Source organism: Fragaria vesca, unplaced genomic scaffold (genome assembly GCF_000184155.1).
Source record: "Fragaria vesca subsp. vesca unplaced genomic scaffold, FraVesHawaii_1.0 scf0512992, whole genome shotgun sequence".
NCBI classification, from domain to species: domain Eukaryota; kingdom Viridiplantae; phylum Streptophyta; class Magnoliopsida; order Rosales; family Rosaceae; genus Fragaria; species Fragaria vesca.
Window position 1 is genome coordinate 24,453 of NW_004443406.1, and position 21,048 is coordinate 45,500.

At 36.1% G+C, this 21,048-nt stretch overlaps 1 protein-coding gene and 1 pseudogene across 2 annotated transcripts in view; both read right to left on the reverse strand.

Annotated features, from left to right (window-relative positions):
- Positions 1 to 15,299, reverse strand: part of LOC101308831 — a 22,006-nt pseudogene extending 6,707 nt beyond the window's left edge. Inside the window, exons 1-26 of the transcript XR_185463.1 lie at positions 15,176 to 15,299; positions 11,328 to 11,493; positions 10,703 to 10,774; positions 10,529 to 10,597; positions 10,378 to 10,449; positions 10,201 to 10,272; positions 10,011 to 10,082; positions 9,854 to 9,925; positions 9,670 to 9,741; positions 9,483 to 9,554; positions 9,323 to 9,394; positions 9,161 to 9,229; positions 8,786 to 8,851; positions 8,521 to 8,583; positions 8,403 to 8,450; positions 8,242 to 8,285; positions 7,574 to 7,962; positions 7,306 to 7,501; positions 6,938 to 7,099; positions 6,690 to 6,808; positions 6,391 to 6,601; positions 6,063 to 6,300; positions 5,537 to 5,687; positions 5,214 to 5,443; positions 3,134 to 3,284; positions 2,656 to 3,005 (exon numbers count right to left, since the gene is read on the reverse strand). The product of XR_185463.1 is annotated as an uncharacterized LOC101308831 (transcript). The remainder of the gene's footprint in view (positions 1 to 2,655; positions 3,006 to 3,133; positions 3,285 to 5,213; positions 5,444 to 5,536; positions 5,688 to 6,062; positions 6,301 to 6,390; positions 6,602 to 6,689; positions 6,809 to 6,937; positions 7,100 to 7,305; positions 7,502 to 7,573; positions 7,963 to 8,241; positions 8,286 to 8,402; positions 8,451 to 8,520; positions 8,584 to 8,785; positions 8,852 to 9,160; positions 9,230 to 9,322; positions 9,395 to 9,482; positions 9,555 to 9,669; positions 9,742 to 9,853; positions 9,926 to 10,010; positions 10,083 to 10,200; positions 10,273 to 10,377; positions 10,450 to 10,528; positions 10,598 to 10,702; positions 10,775 to 11,327; positions 11,494 to 15,175) is intronic.
- A 4,788-nt stretch (positions 15,300 to 20,087) lies between these two features.
- LOC101309116 (probable LRR receptor-like serine/threonine-protein kinase At1g53420-like) overlaps positions 20,088 to 21,048 on the reverse strand; it is a 1,088-nt gene continuing 127 nt past the window's right edge. The window contains exons 2-6 of the mRNA XM_004309579.1: positions 20,885 to 20,956; positions 20,720 to 20,788; positions 20,469 to 20,543; positions 20,238 to 20,303; positions 20,088 to 20,157 (exon numbers count right to left, since the gene is read on the reverse strand). Coding sequence (XP_004309627.1) covers positions 20,088 to 20,157; positions 20,238 to 20,303; positions 20,469 to 20,543; positions 20,720 to 20,788; positions 20,885 to 20,956 — 352 coding nt within the window. The remainder of the gene's footprint in view (positions 20,158 to 20,237; positions 20,304 to 20,468; positions 20,544 to 20,719; positions 20,789 to 20,884; positions 20,957 to 21,048) is intronic.

Sequence of the window (21,048 nt, forward strand, 5' to 3'; positions counted from 1 at the left end):
AGGCTGCCTTTAACTCATTAAGGTGCCTACGTCTGTGGGTTTTTGTTTTACTAATTGGATATATGTGTACCTTCAGTAGCAGGAAGACGAGTTGAAAGAGCTTCAACTTTGATTATGTCGTCTGATCCAAAGCTGCAGAGTACTACTAGTATCAGCACCAAGTTGAGGTTCATGATGGCGGTTTTCCGAACACTATTATCAGCAACAACTCCAACTCTTAACTTCCATCTTCATTTTCTTCTTACATCGACTTAATCCGACCAACGTAAGTAACCCCTAGCCTGCACTATAGCATTGCTAGCTATAGCTATAGCTCGTCGGTTTTTATAGTGAATCATGATCTATATCATCTCCAGCAAGTAGACATATATAATACGTATAAATGATTATATAAATGAAGCTAGAGACCCGGCCCGTAGCGTAGACGTCCGGGACTTATGGATCAAGGTGACTTTCCTATATATAGTCATCCATGCATATATATATATATATATGAGTCAAACCTAGAGTCGGAGACTTGGACTGATTTGGTTTCCAGTTCAGTTCTACTGAGGTGTGCTGGTCGATCTCGATCCGTGGATTAGGAAACAATTCACAGAGAAAGACCGACACTGGCTACTTGTAATACGCAGACTTTAAAGGTCCTAGAGGGGTGAATAGGCCTTTTTTTGAATTTTCATTTACTTCTGTATCTGAGGATAGCAATCACTTGTGCTATCCCAGATTCACAGGATACGAGTTTGCAGAAAGTAAATTGCAACAAATAAAGAAACAACACATGATGTTTTTTTACTCGCAGAAACCCTGAATGCAGGGAGAAAAACTGCATGTCTCTAACTCTTGAGAGACAAAACTTTCCACTATGTTGAAGTAACTTCTTACAAGAATAATAGTTCTAGTGATACACTACCATAGTGCTATCCTTCCTAGTCCCGAACTAGTCTAGACTTATTCCCTCTCTTATTTCTAAGCTCTTATAACATGGAACACTTTCAGAAGTCTTGTTCGTGAATTCAACTAACCACTAGCTGATTCAACCTTGAACGCTTCTTGGGTTGGTTGCACTACACATCCCTCATGGTATGCAACATGATATGAGTTTATGAAAGAAGTTTTGAGTTCAAGCTCTAAGGTTTACAGTCACGAAAAAGACTTAGAGCAGCATGAACAATGCAAGCTAAAACTAGACTCAACAAAGAAAATTCAATAAGGCAGTTTTCAACAACCATTGAGCAAAGCCAAAGCTATAGATATATATAGGCAGACAAGACATCAAAGATGATGCAAGCTGACCTCAACAAGTTTCAGAAAGGTTTAGACAGAAGTGTTTGGCTCCCATACTGAAAGTGATGTGTCCAAAAAAGAGATGACACAAGCAATCTCAATAAGACAAAGAAACCTTTCCTAAAACATGAACGATTCAAAGCAAGGAGCAAAGGGGCTTCAAACCCTCTTACTCAGTCCATCAGTGGACCTTGACACAGCCGATAGCGACTGGTCTTTGAACCATACATGGACCAGCTATGCATAGGATAACGTATCATGAAATCCTAGCTGGAGCCTTGAGCATCAAACCATTTGGTCAGGGGTTGGCATAAACAAAAGATCTCAACCCTTAGACTGGTTTGAGTGCCAAGGCACTTCCCACAAACTCAGTTGTCCATTTGAATTTGAAAGCCTTATTAAACTAATATAACAGACTCTGAAACTCAGGACAGCAAGAGACTCAGTACTAGGATAGCAAGCGAAGCTGCTAACCTTTGTGAAAAACAATGATATGCAGATGCATGTTTTACCTGAAACCATAAGGGATGGTAGTGGCACTTGTTCTTGATCAAATAATAGTGTCTTCAAAGTGTTTTGTAGGATAAAATGATTGCCAACTATCTTTATACCTTCAGACTTTACACAAATAGTTATTACTAATTCACTTCTTATTTTCAATAGATTTTACGTTAAAATATATACTGTGTTCAGCGTGTCATTTAGGTACTAGACTAATAAAATGTTAAGCTCACGACCAGTAAATACTAAAACTAAATTTCGTGTTCATCATTAGAACTGAGGAAGACACATGCATTCTGAAAAGTATCTAAATTGCAAGTCGCAATATGTTATAACTTTAACATAAGAAATACTCATAAATCATATAAAATTGAATTACTTTTTTGTTTTCTGAAAATTGAGAAGAGAGGTGCTTATCATGAAAACTGGAAAAAGAAACCTGCAATGAAAATTGAGCTGTACATGCGAGTCAATCCAGGCAATCCTCCATGGAGTAGAAAACAATTAAGATAGAAGAGACGACTCTTGAAAGCTTGGTACGTACGTAGGCTATGCGAGATTGCATAGTCATTACTCATTAACTCATTACTAATTAGGAAAGTAAATGAGTTGCAAGTGATGATTTATTAATCACTAAGGTGCTATTCATGTCAGAAACGGAGGTATATTTATTTATTTATTTTCGATGATAAACGACTTAAATCACGTGTCTAAATTTATATGGGTCTACCGGTCTACCTCGATCAGGGAACTTTTTTGTTGTGCGTGTGGGAACTTTCCTTCCATTTGAATCTTCTTTGTCTGAATTGCTCTAAGCTTGCATTCTATATTAATCGCGACTAGCTACTGCATTTATAGGGATATGAAGACGTAGTGGTACCAGAAGAACCGGTCCATGGTGCATCTGATGAACGCATGAGGCTATGACTTCCACTTGGGGAGCTGATCCATGGTGCATTGTGATCAAACTGGTTTCTCAAGGCTCTTAACTTCGTCATTTCATCAGCATAGATATTTGGATCCAGAACAACGTCATCCACAACGATCCGCCCTTCAAGCATTCTCACTACTGTAGACATGACAGGCCTAAGTGCAGCTGTTGGATTGGCGCACAGCAGAGCTACTTTGATGGTTCTAATCGCCTCTTTCTTATTGAAATTGGACCCCAACCTCGGATCCAGCAGCTCCAGTAAGTCCCCTTTTGGTTGCAAAACAAGAGCCTAAAAATAAGCAGAGAAAATGAGCGCATGGATGATCACAAACCAGTTACATATATATATATATATATATATATATATATATATATATATATATAATAGAATTTTTGAATGAAGATTATTTATCTTACCCAATCCATAAGATATTGAATATTCTCATTCGGTCGATATTTCATGTTGTTCTTTCCTGCAACAGTTTCTAATGCAGCAACTCTAAAACTGTAGACATCTGCTTTATAGGTCAAACAACCCCATAACACATATTCCGGTGCCATGTATCCTCTGCACAACAATTAATTTTTGTTTTCACAGACAAATTATCACAGAGTTTTCTCACAAAAATAGATATGAAATGTATCAACACTATATAAGCAAGATATATATTACTTGTAAATCACACATTATGGGCTTTCAACATGCCAGTTCTGCAGTCAATTTGAGCTACTAATAATTTACTATCACTAACTGACAACTTCATTGTATGGAGACAGATTAGTTATCAATTTTTTGTGCATCTAAGTCTTTTTAGACAGAATGTTAGCGGAAATTAGATTCTCAAGTGAAGATTATGGAAAATATATATACAACAGAAGCTTACATAGTTCCAGCAATCCAGGTGCTTATGTGAGTGTTCTCCTCTTCATCAAGCTTGGCCAAACCAAAGTCTGATATTTTAGCGTTGAGGTCTCGGTCCAGTAACACATTTGTAGTTTTGATGTCTATGTACAACCTTCACTGCCGATTCCTCATGCAAATAAGCCAAACCTTTCGCTATGCCTAGGCATATTTTCTGCCTCGTAGGCCAGTCCAATTTTAGGGGATCATCCTCTGGACCTGCAATTAACAGTCATATATACATACCTAATGTTGATCGGTAAACTTTAGCCCTACATCCCCAGCCAATAAGCAGATATATATTTGCTGGTGTTGTACAGCAGATCGATTAATACTAGTAATGCCCATCACTACAGTCACTGCTCTAATGAAGCAACTCCATACATACAGAAGCTAAATAGCTAGACTTTTGGATGACTTTACTTCCGGCCAAGTCTTTCATATCTTCAATTTAACCTGTGCATGTTTGCATTATTGATCAAAAGTGAAAGGACCCCTTCAGAGCTAAGGGACCCTTTTAGTACTATTCCAAATTCAAATTCATACATTATTATTGATCTGCTCCTCTCTCTAGACATAGAAATCAAAGAAGAGTTGGAGACTAGTCAACCAGGCATTCTAAATGCAGAGGAAAATGAAGAGGAGCTTCAATTAGTAGTAGACCAATTAATATACGACCATCCAGCATGGTTAAGGGATAGATGGCCAGCCAGTTCAATTAAGGTGAAGCTTCGTCAGTACAGAGTTCTTCGTCTGTACAGAGTTCTCGAGTCATCAAGTAATTAATGAGGAGATAGATCAATCATGCACTACAGACATTTTCTTCACTATTGCCAAGTATATTTTGTTGTTGATTCAAAACATCAGGGCTGTCGATTGATTGACAACCCCTGTATATCGAACAACAATGTTAACTTTGGGGTTCAAATAGAACCATCAATCTGTATACATGGAACTGAATTGAAGGAGAGAAAGGTGAATCTAATCCCTAAATGAATAAGCAAATGATAGAACCAAAGGGGAACATATTTACAGAAGTTAGTATGGGAATGAAACTTGTTAAGGTAGGAGTATAAAGGGAAGCAAAAACTGTAACTCAGATCCTATTAGCACAAATTTGAACTTTAGAACATAAGCTCTTGGACTACTCTAAATATCTAATTAATTTATGAAAATTCTTTTATGCACAACGTGTAAATATATAAACTGTGTAATCTTAATCTTAACCATTCATAAAATTAGTACTTTTTGAAAGAAACAGAGAACATGAAGTTGACTGTTTACAGGAATGGAGGCATGGTCGGCTTTGGCTCCATCTGTAAAAGGTCCAGTATTCTGGTCAACTCTGGAGACATACAACTTTGTCCACAGAAACAACACGGAGTCCTACACGATGTGCTACGTTGGAGAAGAAATGTTCTAATACGAAAACACGATACTATGACATGGTGGTTTGTTAATCTTGAATTTTAACTTGAATAAACTTTATAGAGATCTGAAGACGTAGTATCAGAAGAACGCACGAGGCTGTGACTTTCACTTGTTGAGCTAATCCCTTGTGCATTCTGCTCAGACAGGTTTTCAAAGGCTCTTAACCTCATCATTTCATCACCATGGATACTTGGATCCAAAGCCATTTCATCCACTGGGGTTCGCCCTTCAAGCATACTCACTACTGCAGACATGATAGGCCTGAGTGCAGCTGTTGGATTGGCGCACAGTAGAGCTACTTTGATAGTTCTAAGTGCCTCTTTCTTATTGAAATCGGATCCCAACCTCGGATCCACCAGCTCCAGTAAGTTCCCTTTTTGATGCAAAACATGGGCCTAAAGATAAGCAGAGAAAATGAATGGATGATCACAAACTAGTTACACGTACATGTAGTGAAAGAATTTTTGAATGAAGATTATTCATCTTACCCAATCCATAAGACATTGAATGTTCTCATTGGGTCGATATTTCATGTTGTTATTTCCTGAAACAGTTTCTAGTGCAACAACTCCAAAACTGTAGACATCTGCCTTGTAAGTCAAACAACCCCATAGCGCATATTCTGGTGCCATGTATCCTCTGCACAACAATTAAATTTTGATTTCACCGACGATAGTCACTCTAATACAAAGAGCTTGCCCATAAAATTATAAATCCAAAATGGGATCATTCCCCAAATAGAAATGAAATTAAGATATCAACACTATATCAGACATCATTACATGTAAATTACATATTTTGCTGTCATTGCAGCATGCATTTCTGCAGTCAATAGGAGTTACCAACTTACTATAACTAACTGAAAATTTCAAATATTTTACTCAGAAAAAGATTATAATTTTTCATGTTTGTGTCGGAATTATCAAGATTTTAAAGACAGAGAAAACTGAGTGGAAAATGGCTTAAACAAAATTAGCCTCAGAAATGAAGTTGATATATATGACAGAAGCTTACATAGTTCCAGCAACCCTGGTGCTAATGTGAGTGTTCTCCTCTTCGTCAAGCTTGGCCAAACCAAAGTCCGAGATCTTAGCATTGAGGTCTTGGTCCAGTAACACATTAGTAGTTTTGATGTCTCTATGTACAACCTTTACTGCCGATTCCTCGTGCAGATAAGCCAGACCTTTTGCTATGCCTACGCATATTTTCTGCCTTGTAGGCCAGTCCAAGTTTAGGAGATCATCCTCTGGACCTGCAATTGCATACCTTATTATTGGATCACTTTAGAACCTTTGAATGCATGACTTCAGGATTAATTTGTTCCTAAAATAGATAAGCTTACCGTACAAAGCGCGAGCAAGGCTATTGTTTTCCATGTACTCATATACCAACAATAACTGGTTTGCTTCAATACAACATCCATACATTCTAACCAGATTTGGATGCTGCAAGCAAGAGATCATCCCTATTTCGTTCACAAATTCACGATTTCCCTGCTTTGATTTTGAGGATAGTTGCTTAACTGCAATTACAGTGCCATCCAATAGTACACCCTGCATTAAGCATAGTGAACTAGTTTTCAGTCCTGATAAAATTAGGCCATATTATTTGTAAGATAACAGGATAACAGTTGTCTAATACCTTGTAGACGGACCCAAAACCACCTTCTCCAATTTTGTTTAAAGGATCAAAGTTATTAGTGGCAGCTTTCATTTGCCTCAAGGTGAAAAAACCAGTCTGTTGATCCAGTCCTCTCAGAACTGTCCAAAAAACCAAGTTAGGATAATGTCTGTGAAAATTGATAAAATGACATAATACCTGTGTCACATGGAACTTGAAAGAATAAGGCCAACGTGACATATGAAATTGGCATAGTAGATTTGCAGCACCTTCTTCCCTTGATGTATGACTATCGACCAGACAGCCTGGCAAGTTGCCTGTCCACCATAGGATTCCTAAAACAAGAAATACTAGGCATAGTGCTCCTACTACAAGCCCAATGACAATTTGAGTAGTTCCCTTATTACCAGCACTAGAGCAAGGTCTGAAATCTGCCAGTGTATCTATAAATTAGCTTTACCAGGATAAGATGATACGAAAATAAAGAAAAGAAACATGACCACAAAATGGAAAATGATAAGAAAAAGTGTAGAAGAGGTTGAGAAGTGTTCACTGGAGGCTTCATACAAAACCATCCTACAAGGATTAAAAGCAAATTCATTTCTTGACATGCATTGTAAGTAGTTGAATGACTCACCAGATTTCACTGAAATAGCAGAGACAAGGGGACCATAAACTCCTTTGTCAGGAATCCTGGTTGTCCCTTTACCCGCAAAATAGAATCGGATCTCTAAGACATTATTAGTCACACTTATATTTTGTCGTAGTACTACTGGAGTTTGAGCCAACTTGGCCTGATCTTCAATATTGAAGTCCTTCCACCATAGTTTATCCTGAGAAAAAGTTCTCAACATTAAATCTCTTTGCTCCTTTAATGAAACATATTCAACAACGTAACTAGCTACCTGAATATAGATATCAAATATGCGCCTCCCAAGACTTGTGAATGTTTGGTTATTTGTAAACTGTATCTCCGCGAAGTGCAGACTTAGAGTATAGTTACCATTTTCTAAGCAATAATGAAAATAAGCGAGTGAAATTGGAGCTCTGCGTGCTGTTGTATATAATTCCGAGTGATTCGAAGATGCCACAGATACAGAGTAACGTGAATTTTGGAAACCTTTGTCATCCATGAAGTCTCCGGTGCTACTAAATCCCCAATAATGATCATCATTGAAGAAATTCTCTGCAGCGTTACCTTCAATTCCTCCATCTCCTAGATACAGAATGCTTTCTTTGTTTTCTTTGACAGTGATGTCATTCCCACCACAATTTACATGCAAACAAGTCGAATCTGGCATAATATATCAAAAGGAATAATAAGTAAGAGCATCTGAACTCAACTTTGCGTAATAGAGTAGTGAAAGCAACAGTTAAAATTTATGTATTTACGACTAATCCATGACATTTAATCTCTGAACTCAACTTAGCCAGATTTTATTACTTTTGCAAGAAAGAACAATTAACTTTTTGATTACCATCTTATAACTGGGTTTACTTGTAGAGCACTGCATGGCAGTCGAGTCTATTTGAAAAAAAATAATAATTCAAACCACTTGGAATATAGGCTTACAGCGAGGACAAATCAAGCTCTTCAAGCACGGAAGACCTCTCTTTCTGTGACAAGTGAGTGAAATATGTTAGCAAAGATTGTACATCATTCAGATATTTAACATATTTACTTAGGATGGAAAGAACAGAAAGCAGCTCAGATGGAGAGAAATAGTGTCTTACAAGTTGCTCTCTGAGGAAGAGCTTCGAAACAAGTTCAGGTTTAGATTCCTAAGAACAGGAAAAGTGGTCAAACAACTATCAGTTAAATCCATAATTATTCACTAGAACGTATACTGACTCTTTTGCCTGACAAGCAGGTCGCTCAGGGCCTTGCCATGTGAAGTTATTGTACGATAGATCACTGCATAAACGCATAAATATTACTCTCTTTTTAAAGAAAGGATTCAAGCTACAAGTGATGATGTCCTAGAATTCCATTGAGTATTACCCAAAAAAAACAAAAAACAAAAAGAATTCCATTGAGTAATAAATACCCATGAGATAGTAAATTGCTTATATGAAAAGAGAAAAAGGAATAATATGACGCATCCAAAATGACATACACACTACTTCCATCTTTGAAGATCAAGTCTGGTATACTTCCACTCAGAGAGTTCCCGGTTAAGAATCTACAGGAAGCAGTAACTGATTTTAGAGTGTTATGTCAAAGTTATTACTAAAATATAAAAACATAAAATCAAAAGCTTATCAGACATTAACCTAAATAGTTAACTTGCATTTGGTTAATATTGTATGACTGTATAGTGTGAGCTATGAAATCAAAATATCCGAAACTTATGTAGGTGCATTTGTGTGCCCATGTATGTATCTCAGAAATTTTGTCCCTTTTCCCAGAAATATGTCTTGGCATTTTACAGAAACTTTCCACATGCCATTGATCCGGCAGTTAATAGAATGAAGTACAAATTTCTACTTACAGGAATTTCAATCGCTCTATGCTGATTGTGGTTGGAATTTCCCCTATCAACTTGTTAAAACTTACATCCCTGACATCATACAAAAACATAATCAAAATCCATTTATGGTCATGATAAATCACATGTAATCAATGGAAGGTTATCTTTGAAAGCTTTACTTACAGCATTGTCAGGTTCTGCAGTGTCCACATGTAAGGAGGGATCTTTCCAGAAATGTTACAGTTCCTCAGAATCCTAAATTACATAACGGAGTTGTATTAACAAACGTGTATTACATATAAAAGCATGTTCGCATAGCCGATAATACAAATACTAGACATACAATTTGATTAGGCCAGTCATGTTTTTCAGCATAGGAAAATCTTGCTCTGTTCCATTTATATCACTAATCCTCCTATATACATATGACACCACACAAGGAAAAAGAAAGGATTGATTAGTTCACTACAGAAAAAGAAAAGAAAAAAAGAATGAATCCCAAACAAAATTGAAAAATGCTTTCCACTTACAACTCAACTAAATTACTCAGGAGCGATATATTTGACGGGATAGGTCCACGAAGCCCACTGCCATGTATTTCTCTTCAAATTCAAATAACGAATAAACATTAAACATAAGAAATAAGTATGAAATTATAGGGCCACTTATAAAGAAAAAAAATGGCCTGAGTTGTATCAAAGGAAAAGATCTTACAATCTACTGAGTTGTTTCCAATTCTGTATAAAATCAGGTATAGTCCCATTGAAGTTGTTATCATTTATCCTACTGCATTGGACAATAAAATGGTATTACTTTGGCATGTAAACCACTTTTGCACATTATAAGAAAAGCAAATGCGGTAAAAACTTACAAATCTGTCAAATTTCTTAGACCAGCAAATGTGTTCGGTATATTTCCAGTCAAATAATTGGAGGACAGCCTCCTGAAATTACAATACCAAAGCAACAACAACATTTACCTATCATTGACCCTTCAGCAATGGTAACAGAGTATTGAGAAGGAAACACTCAAAGTTTTCCAGAAAAGAAAATGTTCCTTACAAACTTCCCAAGTTGATTAAACTCCCAAGCTCAGGAGGAACAACTCCAGAGAATTGATTTGCTTCAAGAGTCCTGCTTATTGCAGAACAAAAGAAAGATTGTTGATACAAGATATAGATGATGACAGTCGACGACCCAACCTAGTAGATCAATAACAGAGACAATCATAAAACTCACAGGTATGTTAGAGTGGTAATATTTCCCAACTCCACTGGAATCTCCCCTGATAAGCGATTTACAAGAAGAGAGCTGTGCACAGACCTTCTAATTAGTGCAGAACAAGAACAATGGACTCAAATATATGATCAAGAAAACTGATATTGCTTACATTGATGTTAACTGCATTGAACCCCATTCTGCTGGTATCGTACCACTGAGATAATTATAAGCCAAATCACTGCACGAAAATGAAGAAGGTTCAAGGCACTCAGCAATAAAACAGTTATTTTGAAATGTCATCAGACATCACTTTTCAAGTCTTGTACTTTATAAATGCTCTTACATTTCTCTAAGGTAAGGGAGTTTCACCAGTTGAGGTGAAAGTTTTCCAGGTAGACTAAACCTCTCGAGTACTCTGTCAGATTGAAATATATGAATTCAGATACTAAACAAGTAAGCAGAGAACAATATTAACAAGAAATAACAGAGATTGGTTTCAAATAATGAATAGTGGCAATCATTTACAATTATCTTCTCTTTGTGAGAAAATCCATCTTTTATTCGGTAATGATATTGGCAACTATACTAACCTCCAATAGACTAAGGTGAAGATCATCAATATTATCACTGTCAGAAATTTATATTAGCTGAGAACTTCTACCTCCAATGCCAAACCACTTTGTCACCTACCAGTAGATCAGTTTTAGCTGAGAACTTCTAGCACCTAGTAGATAAGGAAGGCCAAGGTAAGTTTTCACAATGCAAGGAGGTATTGCACTTCACTTTAGCCCATCAGAGGTCAGTATAGCTTACCCTATGAATTAGATACAAGAAGTTTATCAACCTCAATTGTTTTTTTTTTTTTCTTTCAGGTAAAGTTAATATCAAACCACCAGCCCGTATCCTGATGTGTAATCATGCATTGAATTGTAAAAGCATCTAGCAACAAGATGAGAGAAGAACTATACAGCTTTACGACGTGACAGACAGTGTTGTTGCATTCACATTTGATGCTACTCTCAGATGCCTCTGGCAGCTCGGCAGTTACCCCAACCAATTCAATTTGGCAAGAACCCCCATTGAACTTCCAATACTTAGCTCCCATTGTACGAGTAATTTCTTCCAGAGCATCAACTGTTCACAATCAAACACCATCACATATCAGTATATAGACTGAAAAGTGAATGGAGGCAAAACCAAGTTTAATTTTGATAATGCGGCACATAAAAGCACTTCATGTTGAATCAATATACAAAAGCACTTCATGTTGAATCAATATACAGCAATGTCAAAACACTGATGCCCAACTCAAAAAAATTGAAGCCTTTATCAGAATTCGGTTGCTACACACCAATAGTTACCATGACAGATAACTTTAAACGATAATCAGTGAAACTAATTGCAAAAGATCATAACTTTTATGCACAATACTTGGCCAAATAAGAAATTCTACCCAGCAAACAAACAAAACTATCTGATTCTTGGATCCGGCTCCTCTAAATTGAGAAGTATGTGAAGTTAATTAAATTTCATAAAATCTGTGCTCTCTATTTAATCTAATGGTTCCAAAATTGACACATCATTTCTCTACCAATTTATTGCTTTTTTGTAATTAAACCCTGGTTAACTTCTGTTAACTCTAAAAAGAAGAACTGAAATTTCTTGTGCTCAAGGGTTCGTAAGTTCGATCACTGGGATGAAACAAAGTCATGGTTTCACGAGACCTAATTTGATGAACACGTACTCAGACTTTTGTTTTTCTCTTCGAATGGGATGGATGGTTTCACATTGATCTACATAATATTGTATATGATTAACAAAACAAAAATATTTAAAAAAAAAACCCATAACCAAATAGTCATGGCGATAAACCAATTCCATAACCCAAAGATACTGTGATTTCTTAAGCTTTTGTAAGGTATCAATCTATAAATCGATAGATATGTAAAGATCTGAATTCCTTTAGGTTATTACAAGTAACTTAAAATGTCTACAATAATCGATCAAACACTCGCTGATTGATAAATATATATGTATATTGAAAGTGTTCATTTAGAGCAGTTAAACTTCTATTATGAATCTCTCTCAGACTCATTATCAATTCCACTTCAAATAAACATTGTATAAGAGCCCGAATCTTTATTGTACAGGATGATCGACTTGCATATAGATTTCTCAATAAACTTATCAATTAACACAACTGCGCGCAAGACGTTTATCCATAGATAGTGCACAACCATAGCAAACAGAAAGAAGGAATTGAATGCAAACAAGAACCCTGGAAATCCCTAAAAAAAAGAATAGAGTTAACGAAAGTTAACCGGGGTTTAGACAAAAAAAGAAATAAATTGGTAGAGAAATGATGTGTCAATTTTTAGAACCATTAGATTAAATAAAGAGCACATTTAATCTAAGATTCTGCATTTCACATTCTATAAAATAAAACAATAAGGGGAAAAGCACTATTCATATCTTTGATGAATTATGTTTTTGCCCCCAATTTTCGATGAATTGTGTTTTTGCCCCCAGTTGGTGAATGATCATTTTTGCCCTTTAATGTAATTTATTTACAACTCTACCATTATATTGATCAAGAAGACTGTGTTACCTCTTAATGTAAATTTATTTACAAATGTTCAATTGTTCTGATCAAAAAGACGTTTGTGTCCTTGAAAATTTTGTTACTTCTTTATTTTCCATTTTTTATTTGGTTGTGGGGTAAGAGGTGTCCATGGTGGGTTTTGGCAAGGGGAAGGCCATGATATGGTGGTGGAATTAAAAAAGGATGGTAGAGGCTGGGGTTTAGGGATGTCAATGGATTGGGTAGGATAAATGGATCAAAATATCATATCCATACCCTTTTACACTTCTCATCCATGTACCCGTCCCCATCCTCGTAATTAGATAATGGAGATTCCCCGTACCAGTACCCGTATCCGTACCTTTTGGGGATTACATTTCCATACCCGCCCTGATCCCCGTTAACATATGTATTAAATTATTATTTTTTTAAATACGAAATATAGAAGTATGAAATTAAAATTAAATTTCAAAAATAAATAAGTTTCATGCTTCAATCCAATAAAAATAAATATAAGTCTCGCTTAAAAAGAACAATATTGGTAAATGAATGTCTATGCATTCAACAAAAAAATCCACAATGCATGCATGGTTAATGCAACATAACAACTTGTTTATATAACTTTGCTTTAACCTAGGGTTTGCTCGTATGAGGTTTGGGTTTGGATTTGTTATATATTACTTTAATAAACAATTTTTTAGGGTAAAATTTCATTAAGAGGATAAAAAATATAATAAAAAGGAAGTTTCATTAAATATTTATTAAGAGAATTATTTTTTACATAAATATCTATTTATAAATTATATATAAATATATATAATAAATTATATAATTATATATAATAATATTTTTCCATCCTTAATGGGTGGGGATGGGGACGAATATCAAAATATCATACCCGTCCCGTACCCGATTTAAGAATCCGAATACAGAGGATACTCATCCCCGTTACCCATTTATCCTCGTATATTTTTCCCGTTAGGGTCGAATACCCGTGGGTACCCTATTCGCTGGGGATTATTGCCATCCTGACTAGGGTTGATGATGAATTTTGTGTAGGTGGCAGAATAGGAGGTGGTAGAATTGGAGGTGAGCGGTAGATTTTGCAGACATGGAGGCTATGATGTTGGTGGTAGATTTGGGGAAGATGAATGTGTTTGTGGAAAAATAGGGGAAGGCGTGGGAATCAGCAGTAGATTTAGAAAAGGTGGTGGCATGAGAGACGTGAGATGGGTATTGAATATTGTTCATTATCAAGAAATCCTAGCCCGCAGCAATGTGTGGGTGGTGTCTAAAGCACTGTTAAATATGTTTTATTTACTAGTGTAGTAATATACCATTTGACACACATAATTTGATGTATGATACTAAATTTATAACTTTCAACTATTTTATCTTTCTCATTGCATCAAATTAAAACTATGATATATAGGTCGAGTTCTATCTATTATTAGAACCGGAGACAAAAAGCGTGAATTTCGCCCTATGCATTCATAATATCTAATAATGACTAAAGATACTAGTTTAGACATGATATATAATGTCTACATAAATGATTTGACAACCATCCTACCACACGCATTAATTATATCAGGATTACAGCTATTGTGAAATTTCCGAGGGAATGTCCCTAGCTAGAAGATGTACTAATCGAGTCGGGCAATATGCCAAACTAGATTTCTTGAAAGTGTAAAGCGACAGTTACCATATATACACATATAAGTATGTTTAAGAGTTAGTAGCACCTAATTAGTATCCTTCTATAAGATTTTGACAAGAATTGGAAACAAAAGAGGAACTAAATAGAGATCGAGTCAGAGACTCAACTAAATACTGATCAACAAACATATATATAATGAAAATGAAATCTGAACTATAGATTTAGAAATTAATGTTCTAGCTAGTAGTATTGTACTTCATCCATTATTGTTGAGAAGTGGTAGAATTGGAGGTGAGCGGTGGATTTTGCAGACATGGAGGCTATGATGTTGGTGGTGGATTTGGGGAAGATGGATGTGTTTGTGGAAAAATAGGGAAAGGCGAGGGAATCGGTAGTAGATTTAGAAAAGGTGATGGCATGGGAAACGTGAGATGAGGATTGAACATTATTCATCATCAAGAAATCTTAACCCGCGGTAACGCGCGGATGATATGTAAAGCACTGTTAGACAGGTTTTATTTACTAGTGTAGTAATATACCATTTGAAACCAAGATTCCAAAGTAAGAAGCTTTACCTTCTTCAGTGGCAAGAGTCCCAGATTGTGCTTGAGATTTGATGGGTCCAATGCATATAAGAACAACAAACACAGTAACATAGCTAAACAAGACGAGTTTCTGACTATGGAGAACTTCTGCCATTCTTCCACACAAACCCTGTTGGCATTCCGATCTCTGTTTCATCTGCAAAGCTCTTTATAATAATATAATAATCCATTCAGTAAACTATTTAAATAGTTTCTCTCACATCTTAAACTAGCCGACCCTACGATTTTGTTAAAAGGAAAATGTACATTGATTAGTACGCGTTTTGATTCTACTCGAAGAATCCAAGTCTTTTGTAATTCTATATGGTCAGTCACATGCATGTAGTATACGGCACACACCTTTTTGGTCCCCCCTTGTTTAATAGTTTTCCTCATGAACTAATAATAAGCTACCACATACCCACATACTTTAATAATAAGCAATGTGAAAACCTGAAAAGAGAGTGCCAAGTTTTGACAATTCAAAGCTGTGAGTCAGTGAAACTGGGATTTGGCACAATCTTGACTAGTGTTTCTTCTTCTTTTTCTTACTAGTATAAATTCAAAACAGAGAAGAATAAAGTTTTGGACTTTTCGAAAGAGATAGAGATCTTGACTAGTGTTTCTTCTTCTTTTTCTTACTAGTATAAATTCCAAAACAGAGAAGAATAAAGTTTTGGACTTTTCGAAAGAGATAGAGAAATAGAGTTGACTGACTTATACCGGGAGACGTCTGGAATGCTCCGGAGCGTCCATGCTCCGTGTTTGTCTATTGACAGAAGTAAATTGGTAAAAACAAGATTTTATCACTTGCTTGCAAATACGTCGAAGCTAGGCGCGTTGTGCGTGGGATTATAATTTTTGCAGTTTTGATTTCTTTTTCATATAAGAGAGCCTGAGATTATGGGTTCTGTAGGCCCTGATCATGTTCTCGTCTTCAATCTTCAAACCAAACCAGTCTAGCTTCAAGCAAACCAACCCAGTCTTTAAGGAACTCATACCCAGAAAATACCAAGAACAAAATCTTCAGGGAAGAGTGATTCTCTTTTGCCTCTTCAGACCGGCACCTCTGCCTCCCTAGTCCCCATCTCCCTTTCGACCTCTAAGCCTAAACCTCAATTTACTGATGATCCAACCAACCCAATCGTCTAGAGTAGGAGGGAGAGAGCAGATGCCGAGTTCAACTCGATCTTAGGAGGAAGCAGAAGGAGAGGATGAAGAAATAAGTGGGTTTTGCTGTTGAAACAATTTTCACTTTTGGTTTCGACGATGAAGGGCAAAAAATGTGAAGAGTGGATATGGAACAAGAGATTAGAAGTTTACTTTAGACTCTTGGAGTAATCTTTATCTCTTTGGTAATTAATATCACGTTAATCAAGGAGTAATTTAATAGTGAAAAAAGCTTAGAGGAAAAGAAACAAAAGGCCTCCCACTATCGAGTTCCCCTGTCTCTGTTCTTAAAAGTGATTATAAAAATTAATAAACGAAGACTTGCAAAATCTTCTCTATTGAAGCGAAATTTGAAGCTAAATTTAGCTTAGAAAACAAGAATATTTCACACACAAAACTCTCATATTGATGAGATCTAACCACCCATGTAAAAATTTAAGGACGTTCATCTCCCGACGATAAAGCTCTCTATAGGAAAACATAAGCGTAAATAGGATTCACCGCTTCTATCAGGGACCAAATGTTACCGGAAATATGTGATTTTTCAACCATAACCGTATTTCACCGTATCTATCACATCATATTTCACAAGATTTTTGAAAATATTGTTTCATATATATAGTTGGTTCACAGATATATATATTTGTATGTAACCTATTAAACAAGTTATTCCACATTAATAGGCACGTTGTGGTTCCGATGGCTAAATTTCACAAATTGAAAATTCAACCGTATGATATGATCAGTATACTTAAATACGGCTACGAAAAAAAATTCACTTGTTTTCGATAAGGTTCGGGTCTTGATCCACACGATCAAACCTAAACCAACGCCACTTATTACATGAAAACGGTTGTACATACCCCTATATTGCCTAGTTTGGTTGATTCTTCCACACACAAAACTCTCACATTGATGAGATCTAACCACCCATGTAAAAATTTAGGGACGTTCACCTCCCGACTATAAGGCTCCCCATAGAGAAGCATAAGTGTAAATATGGTTGACTGTTTCTATCGGGGACCAAATGTTACCGGAAATATGTGATTTTTTAACCATAGCCGTATTTCACCGTACCGATCACATCATATTTCGCAAGATTTTTGAAAATATTGCTTCCTATATATAGTTGGTTCACAAATATGTACATTTGCATGAAACCTACTAAATAAGTTATTTCACATTAGTAGGTACGTTGTGGTTCCGATGGCTAAATTTCACAAAATGAAAATTCAAGCGTATGATATGATCAGTATACTTAAATACGACTATGGAAAAAAATTCACTTCTTTTCGATAAGGTTTGAGTCTCGATCCATATGGTCAAACATAAACCAACGCCGCTTATTACATGAAAACACTTACATATCCCTATATGGCCTAGATTGGTTGATTCTTCCACACAAAAAACTTTCACATTTATGAGATCTAACCATCCATGTAAAAAATTAGAGACGTTCACCTCCCGACGGAAAACATAAGTGTAAATAGAGTTGGTTAAACAAAAAAATCAGATAAAATTTTCTTAAATTAAAATATACAAGAATTGGTTAAACAAAAAAATCAAGTTCAGCCCACGTGGCTCGAACCTCTCTAGCCTGAGAGATTAATACGTGGCTTTAGCACTAAGCCAAATATTATTATTTGACTCAATGACCTTCAATAATTATCAAGATTCTAAAAAACGTTAGACGCTAATCGGACGACGTCTAGATGATTAATCAGAGATTAATTAAGAATTAATCGGTTTTTTATTTTTATAATTTTTTAATAAATAAATAATTACAACTATAATTTTTATCACATAAACTTTATAAATAACTATTAAAACTAAAGTCTTACAATAATATATATAAAAAAAAGTCTTACAATAATATATTCGATTATCATCTCATACATTTATTAAAAGTAATTAAAAATGGCATAAAAAGGGCGGAAACAGATTTATCCTCAATTAATAACAATCACACTTATTATTATTAATTAACAATTAATTAATATTGTTGATCTTTATGCTGGAAGAGGGGAGACGTTAATATGCACGCATAACTATGCACGTCTTCAACCACTCAACCTTTAATCACCGATCATTCATCGTCATCTTCAATCCTTTTCTTCATAAATTTACTTTGATTTCATTATCTCTATTCTCTCATCAGTCATCACACACAGTGCAATTTCGAACCCAGGCTCTCCCTTTCGTTGCATAATTGCCGGAATCATAATCGTTTGATTTTGATGCCTGGATTCTTGCACGAACAACTCTTCGTTCCGACAACCGCCTAACTCCGCCCAGCCCACCTACCCCCGCCCAACCCGCCTAGGCGGCCCAAAAATCGCCGGTCGACTAGACATGACGATTACATCGAAAACGGGACGGATAGCCGCCACCAAGCGCCTAGGCGCCGCTCAGATCCGATTTTTACAACCTTATTATTAATTACATAATTATGGCTTCGCAGCCTCTAGTCCTTTACCATCGTCTTTCTCTGCCAATCTCTGAAACAAAGTAGCAACTGAGTAATTAAATTGGGACATCCAAATCCAAATCTAAAGAGATTCGTCACCACCTCCGCCAGAATCTCCGACTTAGTCTCCGAGACCACCAAGCGATCACGCGAGTACGCCGCCGAGGCCTCCAAGAAAGCTTACGATATCAAAACCAGCAAAGCAAGCGATCATCAGATCAAGGAGAGGGATTAGATTGTTTGTCTGAGTATGGATATTGAAGAGCATTAGTTTGTGTGGGTACTGAAGATTTTGTTCTTGCTAATTTCTGGGTATGGATTCTTTGTTGCTTGAAGACTGTTGGTTTGCTTGAAGACTGGTTTGGTTTGAAGATTGAACATGAGAATCACGTCCGCGGAAATACTTACCAAGGATGATGGACTCACGCGCTCAAGGAAGCTGAGGGAGACTAACGATGGACTCACGCGTGTTTCATACACGCGTCAGTGCACGAGCGACACGTAAGGCAAACAAACGCGGAGCACGGACGCTCCGGAGCATTCCAGAACTCACCATCTGGAGAGACCAAACATATGTGTGGGTCCCACGGGATGTAGCATAATGGTATAGTAGAATTTTCTGTTTGATATACATAATTCATTGTATTATTAAGATAGCACATCTCCATCATGTAACCTAATTTACATGATTAAAGTAATGGAAAGTTTCCTTTTACATAAAGCGTACGTCTCCCAATGTTTCTCCTGTTGATGTTTCAATTCCACCAAACTCACATCGGTGCTAATTTGTTTATAAATCAAGATATAAGGGTTTACATGAATCAATCTGGTGAAAATAATCAAAATATACACATCTGGTGAGGCTTTAGACAGTGTGTTCTTCTGTGTTGGTCATAACGTTGATTTGATAGTGTCTAGTTTGATTGTGTTTGATATGTGTACGGAAGATGGATGAGTCTCTAGAGTCACCAAGATCGGTGCTCTGATACTATAAAGAAATATGAATGAAATATGTTTTGTATTGATATGATAACAGTACAATGAATTGGTCTATATACATCTACTATGATAACTATTGTAGGAAAGGCATGATTACATATATCAAGATCTTATAAACATTCATAGAAAAGATATGTCAGAATCCCGATCCACCATTTACTCCATTATATCCGCTCCATTCTACTTGAATGCATATCAGTAGATTACTTCATTCCATAATAAGATAACATAGAGTGCTTAATATGCCAACTACACAGACGATAGTTCTTACACATATTCAGTACACGTAGTTGGCTCAGAGCTCTCCAAAAAATTATTGTAAGAAACATCTATCTGGCTGCACACAGATATGATTAAATTGTAAGCAAGTTGAATCTACAGAAACTTTTAGGGGTATTGATAAAATAGGAAACATACTAGCGGTTATCACTGCTCTTAATCCAGTCTGGAATAGAGCCATTGAGCAAGTTGCTTGTCAGATACCTATACCGAAAGAAAACATAATCACATTCAGTTGATTACTTAACTACAAAAGGTTGGTTACATGGTATAAATGTATGCTTATGTATAAGTGTAGATACTATATGCAGGGGACCCCTGCATCATGTTTATGCTAGTCATGGCATATATGAAATTCACATTTCTTACAAGTACTGCAGTTTGGTCTCAACAAGTTCTTGAAGATCAGGAGTGCTTCCTTCCAGTTTGTTGAAGCTAAGTTCTCTGTAAACAATAACAAGAGCATGTTATAAGAACCCGAAGCTTACTATTTGGATGCTTGACTGAGTAGATGAACCACATTGATCAAACTGCTATTGAGAAAGTATCAATTGAATGTGGCTTGTAGACCATAAAAAAATATGGTAGATAAAAAGAAAGTAATGAAATAGCAGCATTACAAGATATTCAATGCTGTCATTGCTGATAAATCAGGAATAGATCCATTTAAATTACAGCTCCTCAGCATTCTGCAACATAACTCCATATTAGCATTATTGGGGATAAGCATGGATTAATTAGTCTAAAACTGTGTGCAAGAAAAATACATCATCTTCTAGACTTACAATCTTTGCAAGCTTGTCATATTACTTAAGTCTGGAAACACTGAACCCCCTCCATTTAAGTCGCTGATCCTTCTGCATAAATTGCATCATAAATAATTAATAAGCCTAAAAAAAGTCCCTGTGATATGAAGCTGCAATATAGATTGTTAACTGTAGAATGTAGA